This window comes from Oncorhynchus keta, chromosome 18 (genome assembly GCF_023373465.1).
Source record: "Oncorhynchus keta strain PuntledgeMale-10-30-2019 chromosome 18, Oket_V2, whole genome shotgun sequence".
NCBI classification, from domain to species: domain Eukaryota; kingdom Metazoa; phylum Chordata; class Actinopteri; order Salmoniformes; family Salmonidae; genus Oncorhynchus; species Oncorhynchus keta.
In genome coordinates this window covers 19,788,798-19,802,989 of record NC_068438.1, presented here as the reverse complement: position 1 = coordinate 19,802,989, position 14,192 = coordinate 19,788,798, and the positions used below count along the sequence as shown (strand labels likewise).

Genomic DNA, 14,192 nt, shown 5'->3' with positions numbered 1-14,192 from the left:
TGTCCCTCCCTCCATCTTCTTCTCTGTCTCTCCCTCCATCTTCTTCTCTCTGTCCCTCCCTCCATCTTCTTCTTTCTGTCACTACCTCATCTTCTTCTCTCTGTCCCTCCCTCCATCTTCTTCTCTGTCTCTCCCTCCATATTCTTCTCTCTGTCCCTCCCTCCATCTTCTTCTCTCTGTCCCTCCCTCCATATTCTTCTCTCTGTCCCTCCCTCCATATTCTTCTCTCTGTCTCTCCCTCCATCTTCTTCTCTGTCTCTCCCTCCATCTTCTTCTCTCTGTCTCTCCCTCCATCTTCTTCTCTCTTTTCCTCCCTCCATTTTCATCTTTCTGTCCCTGCTTCCATCTTCTTCTCTCTGTCCCTCCCTGGTTCCATATTCTTCTCTCTGTCCCTCCCTCCATCTTCTTCTCTCTTTTCCTCCCTCCATTTTCATCTTTCTGTCCCTGCTTCCATCTTCTTCTCTCTGTCCCTCCCTGGTTCCATATTCTTCTCTCTGTCCCTCCCTGGTTCCATATTCTTCTCTCTGTCCCTCCCTCCATCTTCTTCTCTCTGTCCCTCCCTCCATCTTTTTCTCTCTGTCCCTCCCTCCATCTTCTTCTCTCTGTCCCTCCCTCCATCTTCTTCTCTCTGTCCCTCCCTCCATCTTCTTCTCTCTGTCTCTCCCTCCATCTTCTTCTCTCTGTCCCTCCCTCCATCTTCTTCTCTCTGTCCCTCCCTCCATCTTCTTCTCTCTGTCCCTCCCTCCATCTTCTTCTCTCTGTCCCTCCCTCCATCTTCTTCTCTCTGTCCCTCCCTCCATCTTCTTCTCTCTGTCCCTCCCTCCATCTTCTTCTCTCTGTCCCTCCCTCCATCTTCTTCTCTCTGTCCCTCCCTCCATCTTCTTCTCTCTGTCTCTCCCTCCATCTTCTTCTCTCTGTCCCTCCCTCCATCTTCTTCTCTCTGTCCCTCCCTCCATCTTCTTCTCTCTGTCTCTCCCTCCATCTTCTTCTCTCTGTCCCTCCCTCCATCTTCTTCTCTCTGTCCCTCCCTCCATCTTCTTCTCTCTGTCTCTCCCTCCATCTTCTTCTCTCTTTCCCTCCCTCCCTGGTTCCATCTTCTCTCTGTCCCTCCCTCCATCTTCTTCTCTCTGTCCCTCCCTCCCTCGTTCCATCTGCTTCTCTCTGTCCCTCCCTCCAACTTCCTGTAGATCCGAGAGGAGATCCAGCAGTTTGGGATTAAGATTTACCAGTTCCCAGACTGTGACTCTGATGAGGATGAGGACTTCAAACAGCAGGATCAGGAGCTCAAGGTGAACCACATTTATCCAAACCTCACATCACTAGTTGAGGAAGTATGACAACATACAGGACACTGGTCATCATAAGCAACCTGTCTGCAATACAGAAATGCTGGGATAGGAAACCTAGATTAGAGATAATGTCCATACCCTTGTTGTTATTGAGCACACAGCCTTGAATAGTTATCTGTTTGTGAATTCTATTGATGTGTGTGTGCACTGGCGCACTAGAGGGCAGGGTGTGGCTGTGCATCCAGACCAGGCCTGAATGGCGTTTTGGTAGATAAATGTGTCTCAGTCACTCCCCCTCATAGAACCGTGTCTGTGACCTCATGTGCCCTGACAGTGTTCTCTGTTCATTTCTAAGTAGACTCCAACACCATTGTTAAGTTTGCCGATGACGCAACAGTAGTAGGCCTGATCACTGACGACGACGAGACCGCCTATAGGGAGGAGGTCAGAGACCTGGCCATGTGGTGTCAGCACAACAACCTCTCCCTCAATGTGATCAAGACAATGGAGATGATTGTGGACTACAGGAGGAGGACAAAGAACGTCCCCATTCACATCAACGGGTCTATAGTGGAGCAGGTTGAGCGCTTGTGTGTCCACATCACCAACAAACTACATGGTCCAAGCACACCAAGACTGTTTTGTGAAGAGTGCACGACAAAACCTATTCTCCCTCAGGTTCTACAGCTGCACCATTGAGGGCATCCTGGTTGCATCACTGCCTGGTATGGCAACTGCTCTGCCTCCGACCGCAAGTCACTACAGAGGTGTATTGCGTACGGCCTAGTACATCACCAGGGCCAAGCTTCCTGCAATCCAGGACCTCTATACCAGTTGGTGTCAGAGGAAGGCCTAAAAATTGTCAAAGACTCCAGCCACCCTACTCATAGACTGTTCTCTCTGCTACCACACGCAAGCGGTACCGGAGTGCCAAGTCTAGGTCCAAAAGGCTTCTAAACAGCTTCTACCCCCAAACCATAAGACTCCTGAACATCTAATAAAATGGCTACCCAGACTATTTGCATTGTCCACCCCACCACACTTTTACACTGCTGCTACATTCTGCTTGTTATCTACATGTACATATTACCTCGACTAACCGGTGCCCCCACACATTGACTCTGTACCGGTACCCCCTGTATATAGCCTCCACATTGACTCTGTAACCGGTACCCCCTGTATATGACCTCCACATTGACTCTGTAACCGGTACCCCCTGTATATAACCTCCACATTGACTCTGTACCGGTACCCCCTGTATATAACCTCCACATTGACTCTGTAACCGGTACCCCCTGTATATAACCTCCACATTGACTCTGTACCGGTACCCCCTGTATATAACCTCCACATTGACTCTGTAACCGGTACCCCCTGTATTCAATTTGTAAGTCGCTCTGGATAAGAGCGTCTGCTAAATGACTTAAATGTAATGTAAATGTAATATAACCTCCACATTGACTCTGTAACCGGTACCCCCTGTATATAGCCTCCACATTGACTCTGTAACCGGTACCCCCTGTATATAACCTCCACATTGACTCTGTAACTGGTACCCCCTGTATATAACCTCCACATTGACTCTGTAACCGGTACCCCCTGTATATAACCTCCACATTGACTCTGTAACCGGTACCCCCTGTTTATATCCTCCACATTGACTCTGTAACCGGTACCCCCTGTATATAACCTCCACATTGACTCTGTAACCGGTACCCCCTGTATATAACCTCCACATTGACTCTGTAACCGGTACCCCCTGTATATAACCTCCACATTGACTCTGTAACCGGTACCCCCTGTATATAACCTCCACATTGACTCTGTAACCGGTACCCCCTGTATATAACCTCCACATTGACTCTGTAACCGGTACCCCCTGTATATAACCTCCACATTGACTCTGTACCGGTACCCCCTGTATATAACCTCCACATTGACTCTGTAACCGGTACCCCCTGTATATAACCTCCACATTGACTCTGTAACCGGTACCCCCTGTATATAGCCTCCACATTGACTCTGTAACCGGTACCCCCTGTATATAACCTCCACATTGACTCTGTACCGGTACCCCCTGTATATAACCTCCACATTGACTCTGTAACCGGTACCCCCTGTATATAACCTCCACATTGACTCTGTAACCGGTACCCCTGTATATAGCCTCCACATTGACTCTGTAACCGGTACCCCCTGTATATAACCTCCACATTGACTCTGTAACCGGTACCCCCTGTATATAACCTCCACATTGACTCTGTAACCGGTACCCCCTGTATATAGCCTCCACATTGACTCTGTACCGGTACCCCCTGTATATAACCTCCTCATTGACTCTGTAACCGGTACCCCCTGTATATAACCTTGCTCTTTAATTTTTGTTACTTTTATTAACATTTTGGGGTATTTTTCTTAAAACTGCATTGTTAGTTAAGGGCTTGTAAGTAAGCATTTCACTGTAAGGTCTACCTACACCTGTTGTATTCGTTACATGTGACAAATAACATTTGATTTGAGAGAGAGAGAGATGGAGAAATGGGTAGATCTGCATTGCAGCATTTTCCCCTCTCTGCATTACCTCATCGTAACCACAGATATATTCCCCCCACTTTGTACTTTATTCACGTCATTCATATTCACCTCTCCTGCTCTCTCTCCCTCCCCCTGTCTCCCTCCTCCAGGACAGTATACCATTTGCGGTGATCGGCAGCAACACGGTGGTGGAGGCCAAAGGGAAAAGGGTCCGGGGTCGTCTTTACCCCTGGGGCATCGTGGAAGGTAACCCTGTTACACTACTGTTATGTAGCTCTTGTGTGTGGGGGTCTTAATATGTTAGGGTTGGGTTAGGGTTGTAATGGGATGTGGACATGAAGCAGGGGTTAGGGTTGTACTGGGATGTGGACATGAAGCAGGTGTTAGGGTTGTACTGGGATGTGGACATGAATCTGGGGTTAGGGTTGTACTGGGATGTGGACATGAAGCTAGGGTTAGGGTCGTACTGGGATGTGGACATGAAGCTGGGGTTAGGGTCGTACTGGGATGTGGACATGAAACTAGGGTTGTACTGGGATGTGGACATGAAGCTGGGGTTAGGGTTGTACCGGGATGTGGACATGATACTAGGGTTGTACTGGGATGTGGACATGAAGCTGGGGTTAGGGTTGTACTGGGATGTGGACATGAAGCTAGGGTTAGGGTTATACTGGGATGCGGACATGAAGCTGGGGTTAGGGTTGTACTGGGATGTGGACATGAAGCTGGGGTTAGGGTTGTACTGGGATGTGGACATGAAGCTGGGGTTAGGGTTGTACTGGGATGTGGACATGAAGCTGGGGTTAGGGTTGTACTGGGATGTGGACATGAAGCTGGGGTTAGGGTTGTACTGGGATGTGGACATGAAGCTGGGGTTAGGGTTGTACTGGGATGTGGACATGAAGCTAGGGTTAGGGTTGTACTGGGATGCGGACATGAAGCTAGGGTTAGGGTTATAGTTGAGGTTAGGGTTGAACTGGGATGTAGGCATGAACCTAGGGTTGTGGCTAGGGTTGGGGTTTAGGGGTGAACCTGGATGTGGACATGATGCTAGGGTTAGGGTTGTGGTTGAGGTTCAGGTTAGGGTTGGGGTTGAATCCGGGATGTGGCCATGAAGCTAGGGTTAGGGTTGTGGTTGATGTTCGGGTTAGGGTTGGGGTTGAATCCGGGATGTGGCCATGAAGCTAGGGTTAGGGTTGTGGTTGATGTTCGGGTTAGGGTTGGGGTTGAATCCGGGATGTGGCCATGAAAGGTTTAGGAAAAAACACTGTCCTAACATGACACACACACTGTTACTTTTGACAGTGGAGAACTCGGCACACTGTGACTTTGTGAAGCTGAGGAATATGTTGGTGAGGACACACATGCAGGACCTGAAGGATGTGACACGGGAGACCCACTATGAGAACTACAGGGCTCACTGCATCCAGAGCATGACCCGCATGGTGGTGAAAGAACGCAACCGCAAGTATGGACACACACACACAGACCAGTATCTCACTCACTGTAGCTCGTGTTGTTAATAGCTTGGATCAGGTATCTTAATACTGCATGTATTGTTACTCTTATACAAACATAATGTAGCTCAACTACAATTCACACTAACATACAGTACCAGTCAAAAGTTTGGACACATACTCATTCCAGGGTTTTCTTTATTTTTTTACTATTTTCTACATTGTAGAATAATAGTGAAGACATCAAAACTACGAAATAACACATATGGAATCATGTAGTAACCAAAAAAGTGTTAAACAAACATTTTTGAGATTCTTCAAAGTTTTGTTGTCCTCACTATTATTCTGTAATATAAAGAAAAACACTTGAATGAGTAGGTGTTCTAACTTTTGACTGGTACTGTAGTCACAAACTCTAACAAAATATACACCCACATACTGTCAACCATATTGTCTTTCTCCACTCTACTCCCGTAGTAAACTGACCAGGGAGAGCGGCACAGACTTCCCCATCCCTGTGATACCAAGTACCACAGACACCGAGACGGAGAAGCTGATCCGAGAGAAAGATGAAGAGGTACAACGACGACACTCAGAGCATGAACCAGAGCAAGAGCACAGTCACGATGAGCACTCAGACCGACCCCTAGAACCCCACTCTGACCAAGGCCTAGACCCAGGGCCTGAACCTGAGGCCTCTTGAGTCCTCCAGGCTGTCAATCATATTTTATATACATTCCATTAATACATGCAGGTGCCCCTGAAGACCCCAGTCAGGTGTGGTAATTCTGGTCTGAGGAAGGGTGAGGGGTGACAGTTGGTCCCTACAGCAGCACCCCTAAAACAGCACCCAGCCATGAGGTGCACATGACCTGTAAGAGATGATTAGATCTGGGTACAAATAATGTTTTATATTCAAATACTATTTGAACCCAGGTCTGGCAGTAGAATATAATAATAATAATATGCCAGGTCACGCTGCCTGAGTAGAGTAGTGTTGTAAATGGAAAGAAGCTCTCGTGTGGTTCTCTTCTCCCTGTTTGAGTCTGTCCCTGTCCAAAAGCACCATCGTGCCAATTTCATATACTTATTTATTTATATACAGTACCAGTCAAAAGTTTGGACACCGACTCAATCAATGGTTTTTATTTTTACTATTTTCTACATTGTAGAATAATAGTGAAGACATCAAAACTATGAAATTACACATATGGAGTGCTGCATCAGATTACCTGTCCTCCACAATCACCTGACCTTAACCCAATTGAGATGGTTTGGGATGAGTTGGACTGCAAAGTGAAGGAAAAGCAGCGAACAAGTGCTTAGCATATGTGGGAACTCCTTCAAGACTGTTGGAAAAGCATTCCAGGTGAAGCTGGTTGAGAAAATGCCAAGAATGTGCAAAGCTGTCATCAAGGCAAAGGCTGGCTGCTTTGAAGAATCTAAAATATTACATATATTTAGATTTTTTTAAATACTTTTTGGTTACTACATGATTCCATATGTTTTATTTAATAGTTTTGATGTCTTCACTATTATTCTAAAATGTAGAAAATAGTACAAATAAAGAAAAGCCCTTGAATGAGTAGGTGTGTCCAAACTTTTGACGGGTACTGTATATATTTTCTGATTAAAAGCTGATAACTTTAAAGAACCTTAACAATACTTTAACAAAAATACCCTCACCTGAGGTTTGAATCTGATGCATGAAGCCTACCCTGAAACCCACTTGTGCAGCTTGAGTTTTGGTGCAGATCTTCCATTGATATCAATACATCATTTTCTCAAAAATAAAGTTAAGCTTGTGCATCTCAAGCTAGGTTCCCCCCTGAATGACATGAGCCATTAAAAACATAATACATTCTTTTCTGCTATTTCCTCATTTTTGGTATGTAACCCTTCCCATTATTAAAACGTTGGAAACACAAAACTGTCACCTTAATTTCATCCTATTTTGATATGTTTGTGGGATTGGGGGGATGCTATGAAGGGCAAATAATAGTATTTCTGCAAGTGCCATATCTTTCACACTTGTACTTCATATCACAGTATTGAATTATCAGGCTCTGTGTGTAGCAATTACAGAAATTAATGTGTATACCTGACTGAACACACACACAGTCACCAGCCTCAGTCACATGGTCTCCAGACAGAGTAGAATGGGGTGGCAAATTGTATCAATCAGTTGTCCTCCGCTGGCTTGTTAGTCATTGGATATGGTCATTGGTGCAGTGATGTAGAAGTAATGGTCGTTCCAGGCCACCTTCAGCCTGTCTTTCACTCATTAGACTACAACTGTATACATGACTGAACACACACGCATCTGTCATCATCATCAGGTCACATGGTCTAAAGTCAGAATAGACTGGGGTGGCAAATGGTATCGATCGGTTGTCTGTCAGCACTGCTGGCTTAGTTGTGATTTGGATAGGGCTTCGTTATTGGTGCAGTCATGTGGAAGTAATGGTTGCGTTCCAGGCCACCTACATTGCAGTCATGAAATGTAGACAATCACTACTTCCGCATGTGTAGTGTTCTGAGACAATCAGATCTGTGTCAGATCTCTGCATATGCAGAAGTAGTGTTTAGCATCATAGGAATCCATCAATATGACTTAATAATCTGATAGTCTGGTGAGAGTAGGCTGGTATGGGGAATCCTATTTATCTGTTGTCACATAGCTGGCTTTGTTGTGATTGGATAGCGCTTGGTTATGGTTCCTAAAGCCTGTGAGCATCTCCCCAGTCCCTACTTCATTCTGTGTTTTTGTGTTTTGCTTCATGTCCCGGGTGTTTGACTGACAGCGGCCTCTTGTCTCTTTTCTCCACAGTTGCGGCGAATGCAAGAGATGCTCACAAAGATCCAGGAACAGATGCACACGCAGAAGGAGGCCTATTAACCCAGGCTACTACTAGAACCCCTGCCCCTCTGTAAATGCAGGCCCCCTCTTTCCACTACTAAGATGGGCACCCCTAGTACCACTCTACTCTAGTCCACAAACATTGTCAACTCCAGCTCATCCAACCCCAACTCCTCATTTAGTCAATAACCCTCACTATCAGAGACTGATCCACGACCAGGCATGAGGTATTCACAGACAGGACGTGGCATGGAGAGAATTCGCCTTCTCTTCCAACAACATGGAAGCCTTGCATCTCCACACCTGTTGTGGAAACTCTAACAGTAACAACGGGCACTCCTTTCAAGTGCCATTGCTGGAGCACAACACCGGGCCGGACAGCACCGACCTAACCACCTGCTTGTTCTTAAAGGGTTAAGGCCGGGTCCTGCCTGCCCTCTTTCCACTCATAGTTTACCTGTGGTCTTCTCAAGAGAACTTTTTGCCTTCCAGTTCATTGCTAACACTTCAATGTTCATTGATGTTTCTCCTTAGTGAACTCTAACCCTGACATTGGTTAAGGGGTAGACTGTAGGGAATGTGTTGTCCTGTCCCTCTGCTAGGTGTTTGAAAGTCTCTCATAAAAAATGTAGTTGTATGGTCTTAACCACCATAGACAAGGTCTGTTGGGAAGGAGGTTGGCCTACATTTTTTTTGTCATGCACAATGTTTTCCCAAGAGCATTTTTCTTAAAGGTCAATACTATAGATGGTCATACAGATAAAATGTGATACTTTTTTTTACTACAATGTTACATTTGTAAATGTTTGTTACGAAGTTGCATCCATCACTTGTTATTGCTTTTATTTGCATTGCTACACAGAATAGCATGGAATGAGTCCTTTTTTCACCATTTTTATTTTTAATTTCAACAAATGTTACTGAAGTACTGTTGGGTGTTTTTTTTACATGTTAATAGGGCTAACTAATGCCCTTCACTCTCCCAATTCCAGCATGCTCAACCATGGGTTGTTCATTCTTGTATTTTACTTAAAAAGGAAACCCACTACTTACATCTGTAATGATAGTTTGAGAGTTTGCTGGAATATTGTTGACTTGCAGGTTCGTCCTCGGGTCGTAGTAAAACGTTACGCAGTGAAAATGAGTGTTAGACTGGGATACAATCCCATTATAGACGTTGCGACTTTTAAAGGCAATTTCAGATTAAGCTGACATATGCAGCGTTTCCGTGATGGGATCTCTGCGAACACAGAGAACATTGCCTTTTAAAAGCTGCAGTGCAAAACCTGCCATCTGACTAAATCCTGGCTCAAATGGACAAGTTCCAGCATTAACTCCCCATTTAACATTTTTTCACTGAACATGAACCCAAGAGGAGAAAATAGAAGCCTTGAGCTAACTATGTGCCAGCCAAGAGATGCTGGCCTGGGGACCAAGCAGACAGGACAAGGCCCTTATTCTGCCAGAGGTCAAGGGGCTAGAGAATGACAGGGTCACTTCAGTAAGGTTGTTTGTGGGTACAGTGTCTGTTATAGAGGTGCCTGATGTAGCAGGCCTTCATTCATGGGTGATATTTTTCTTGATTATGTTTGTGGACAGTAAGTATGCACCCTCTGTTGAAGTACATATGTATGAGTGGATGATTTTATTATGGTAGATATATTATGCACTCAACACAAGAGAAATTATAATTATCATGTAGGTGTTTCCTTCCAATAATTTTGACTTAACACTTTTTTTTCATGAAGATGAATAGTTGTGCATATGTATTTATTTTCCTCAGGTGCAAATGTCAGTTCATTCAAGGAACAAGTCATGAGACAAAAATATACATTTGTTTGGATTATTAGTATGAGTGCCAGAAATTTATTTGAAATAATCAGAATAAAATATTTTTATTTCACATTCTCTTTGTAAGCAACATTGTTCAATTTACTTGTTCTATCCGGATCCATCAAAAGCTTATAGATTCACCTACAGACCCAGTCCAAAATCACACTAGAACAAAAGTAGGAAATAAGAATGTTGTCATACTACTTTTTCTGAATACATTTATGTAATAAATAACTTTGGCCAGGATTCAATCTGAGTGCAGATTGGCAACACTCCAATAAACGCATTTTCCCATTGAGCCAACATGCAGCGTTTACCGTGAATGTGGGCTCTGAAGAAGTGCATTGTGGACAAAGCTCGCTCAGATTGAATCCAGCACTTTATAAAGTCATTGAGGAAGAGAAAGGATGCAATGAATTGTAATACAATAAAGGAAGTAACATCTTGTCTCTCCATTCCAGCCATTTTCTACTACTCCTACTTTGTATTGCGATAGTGTTGCTAAGCGAACATACACACACCCTAAAAATGTAGATCAAATAAATTGCCCAAAGCAAGAAGTTATAAATGTAATAAGATTTATTAAGTATCTTCAGCATTTTCCACTTATGCATTTAAATGATTTATCTTTTTACATAATGGACAATTAAATCTAAACGCAGCCCAAAATGTACAGGCAATATAGAACTTCCACTTTCTCCATAGGGAAAACAAAGGTTGTGGAAAGGGCTCTGAAAGCTCTCCCGCGGTATACAGTACTGTACATGGTCTCAGAACAGCTGGCATAAAAATCTACATATGAACCAAAATCACCAATCTACATGCAAAAACAGGCAAATCTTTAAAATACACTAAAACCATTATTGAATGTGTACATACAGACAGACATACATACATACTGTTCCATTCCACACAAAGATTGATCAAATATATATTTTTTAAATGTTATGACTACCATGTCCATTCTTCCTCCCAAAGACAGACACAAAACCATTCAGATTAAGTGAAGAGGAACACAGTCAGGTGCTGTCTTTGCGAGTGCTATGTACAGTTGTAAACCAGTTTTGCTTTAATTGGGGTTAATTAGCATATCAAAGTGCTAGAAGTTAAAAGTTGAATCTCAGCTACAGGTCGTGTAATAGTGCAGTGGACGGCCAACACGAGAATCTACAATTGATATACCAGATAATTCATATGGTTGGTGGAAAAAGAGGATAAAATGGCGTAGGTGACCATGCCGTTTAACCCCAAACTGCCACATTCACTTCAATGGTCTACCGTGACACTGCCGAAGGCCTTAAACAAGATCACTGCTGCAACACAAACAAGATATGCCTCACTATATAGCTACTTTATTACACATACATAGATACTCCAGGAACAATTTACAGTGATTGTGCCTGCTATGGCTCCTGTTCTGCCATTAGTAAAAAATATATATAAATCGTGGTAATATGTAGCCACTTGAGTATTGTAGTTTTACTCCTGTGCTAAACTGAGTGGTTGTTCAGTTTTGTGAAAAGTCCTCACAGTTATACTTACATCACCTGCTTCAGATGTGCATGGTGGAACTGGTAATGCCAGCATTTGGGTTTGATTCCTGCTTGGGCCACACACACAATATATGTTATTACAAACTAGTACACTCAATGACCATTTTACATGCCGTTGTAGTTTACCACCAGCAGGGGAAGCTTGTGGAACATGCAGTAATATGACAGCGCTGCAGTGGGAGAAGAACGGCCAGGCCGTGTTTTAGGTTTCACTTCACAGCCATGTGCCTGGGTAGTGGGAAGGGGAGGTCCCAGCAATTATGTCCTCAATGTGCTCCTTTATGGCGCTTAGTTGTTCGCGCGCACACACGCACGCGCACACACACACACACACACCCCATGCTGACGCTGACGTGCCAACACCTACCAATCACACAGCCAGAGAGCCAGTCTCTCTGACCCCGATTCAGTGGTCTGAAATTGGATGCTTTGCCTTCTGGTCACATCAAGGCCCGTATCCACAAAGTGTCTCAGAGTAGGAGTGCTTATCTAGTATCAGTTTAGACTAAAATCATAATGAGTGAGATTATACGGGCAGATCCTAGATCAGCACAACTATTCAGGTGATTTGTGAATACAGGCCCTGGCCTCTGTGGTAGACTTCAGTTAAATCTAAAACCGTGGTGCTTTCATAATAGCAAATAGTGGCACCACCACAGTCATTAGCAGTGTGGTTTGTAAATACTCTTGGCTGTGGAATACGTGACCCTGTACCAGAAATATAAAAACCGGTCCTGAATGAAAATATGCAGGTCTAACTGCCTTGGACATTGGATGTCTCTCACTATTAGCTACTGTAGATATGAACACAGAGGAGGGCCAGACAGATAATGTCTCCATGTGATTCTCTTCACTGCATCCTATACAATATCACACTCTATAAACATTACCATCCTGGACATCATACTCTGCCCAACAACAACATTGGCTGTCTTTCACCTCTCATAACCATTATAATGATATATTTTAAAAATTGTACATTTTTATAGTTTCTTTTTGGAATGTTCTGAGTTACTTCTTATTGACAGCTGTAATGCATCAGGTTAGTTAATAATGCAGTTTGAGAATCATCAGTGAATATGAGGACTTGCGTCCAGTATGAAGGCTTTTACATTTGTTTGTCAGTACAGTAGTCCTGGTGCCAGCCTCACTCTGGGCCTGCTTCAGTCGCCCTGGGCTCGGAGTCTGGGCTGGTTCCTGTCCGGCTGGTCTGCTCTGAGGCCGATGTTCTCCAGATCTGGAGGTCTGTCTCCGACTTCAGCCTGACTCTGACCACCTCAGGGTGGGTGTGGCCTGTTCATGTAGCTTGGTTCTCAGGCTAGCTTCAGGATGGCTCTGGCCTGGTTCAGAGATCAGGCTAGCTTCAGAGTGCTAACGGGGAATGAAGGCAAGGTCACCATAGTTACAGGGTTCAGCAGCTGTTGGTGATGTGTCACCACCTGGGCACCAACAGCCGTCTGCTTTCCCATGGTGGTGGTTGTGCCCTGGCTGGGGGCAGTACCATTGACCTGGTTGAGAGTATGGGTGACGTGGCCCACCATGGCTGGCTGGGTGACAGCCACGGACTGGGGGTAGATGGTGGGTAGATGGTGCTGGCCCAGGTGGGTAACAGGGTGGATGGGGATGTCTCCGATGGGCTGGTGGTGGTGCCCTGGGGCCAGCTGCATGGGGGCTGAGGAGGAGGGAGCTAGATGGGTGATGTGCTTGGCTCCTCCAGCTGAAGCCTGGATGACGTGGTTGACGGCCTGGATGACAGAGGCGTGGGAAGCAGAGGCGTGGGCAATGACTGTGGGCTGGAGGCTGGGGGCCTTTACCATGTGAGTATGAGCGTGGGGAGTCACCATGTGTGTGTGAGCCGGGAAGAGGGTGCTAGGGGAGGTTACGATGTGTGTGTGAGGCGATAGGAGTGCCTGGATAGGGGTGGTGGTGATGTTGGATGCTGGGGTGGAGAATGTAGCTGAGACAGCCAGGGGTGACAGCGGGTGGGGGTACGTTTGGACCTTGTGTTGGCTGGAGATGTGTTGGGTGAGGATGGAGGTGGTGGGGGTTATGGGAGTGGTGGTCACAGTCTTGTACAACTCGGGTTGCATGGCTTGTTGAGGCACGGTGGGTAAGGCTGCCGGAACATTCTCCTCATCCATGTCGTCATCCATGATGTCTTCACCCTCTGTGTGACAGACAGAACACATTAACTTTATTAACTTTATAACGTCACAGATATGACCGCTTTGTACATTCTTAAAACACTGTGTAGGAACTAGTGTCGTTTGTTTTTTCTATAAATAGTGTGACATTGGGATCAACATTTCAAAATGGTTTGAAACAAAAATAACAAGGATTTTCATGAAGTTCTACATGTGTACTTAGGAATGAAAGTGAATATGTGCAAATAGGCCCATAACTCCACCTATACAACAACCTAGGTTTAGGACTATACAACCTTTAAAACAGGGTTTATACAGACACCGGCAAGTCAAATTCAAGGACTTTTTCAAAGTAATTAATTGCAATTGTCAAGAACCTCAAATGGTATACAATTTTATAATGATTATAATTATAGGGTCCAATATAGAACTATATAGCTGTGATCCCCCTTGTATCTCAAACCAGTTAAATGTGATCTACATAATCCCCAAAGGTAATTATTTATCAGGTGGGCCATAAA

At 44.7% G+C, this 14,192-nt stretch overlaps 2 protein-coding genes and 1 long non-coding RNA gene across 13 annotated transcripts in view; 1 reads left to right on the top strand and 2 right to left on the bottom strand.

Moving 5' to 3' along the window:
- LOC118372748 (septin-4-like) overlaps nucleotides 1–10,046 on the top strand; it is a 33,734-nt gene extending 23,688 nt beyond the window's left edge. For all 4 annotated transcript variants that reach the window (XM_052467572.1, XM_052467570.1, XM_052467569.1 and 1 more), the window contains 5 exons: nucleotides 1,188–1,289; nucleotides 3,974–4,070; nucleotides 5,130–5,292; nucleotides 5,759–5,858; nucleotides 8,112–10,046. In XM_052467572.1, coding sequence (XP_052323532.1) covers nucleotides 1,188–1,289; nucleotides 3,974–4,070; nucleotides 5,130–5,292; nucleotides 5,759–5,858; nucleotides 8,112–8,180 — 531 coding nt within the window. In that variant the 3' untranslated portion in view covers nucleotides 8,181–10,046. The remainder of the gene's footprint in view (nucleotides 1–1,187; nucleotides 1,290–3,973; nucleotides 4,071–5,129; nucleotides 5,293–5,758; nucleotides 5,859–8,111) is intronic.
- Nucleotides 2,423–3,966, bottom strand: LOC127908678 (uncharacterized). 6 transcript variants are annotated; one of them, XR_008067981.1, is made up of 4 exons: nucleotides 3,497–3,966; nucleotides 2,980–3,417; nucleotides 2,477–2,634; nucleotides 2,423–2,436 (listed from the first exon to the last, which is right to left on the bottom strand). It is a non-coding gene; the product is annotated as an uncharacterized LOC127908678 (long non-coding RNA). The 6 variants fall into 6 exon arrangements; XR_008067982.1 differs by having other exon boundaries at nucleotides 3,020–3,417; XR_008067984.1 differs by having other exon boundaries at nucleotides 3,060–3,417.
- A 489-nt stretch (nucleotides 10,047–10,535) lies between the features above and the next one.
- The window catches only part of LOC118372747 (max-binding protein MNT-like), a 28,591-nt gene continuing 24,934 nt past the window's right edge, over nucleotides 10,536–14,192 (bottom strand). For all 3 annotated transcript variants that reach the window (XM_035758733.2, XM_035758735.2, XM_035758736.2), the window contains exon 6: nucleotides 10,536–13,694. In XM_035758733.2, the coding sequence (XP_035614626.1) occupies nucleotides 12,880–13,694 (815 nt within the window). In that variant the 3' untranslated portion in view covers nucleotides 10,536–12,879. The remainder of the gene's footprint in view (nucleotides 13,695–14,192) is intronic.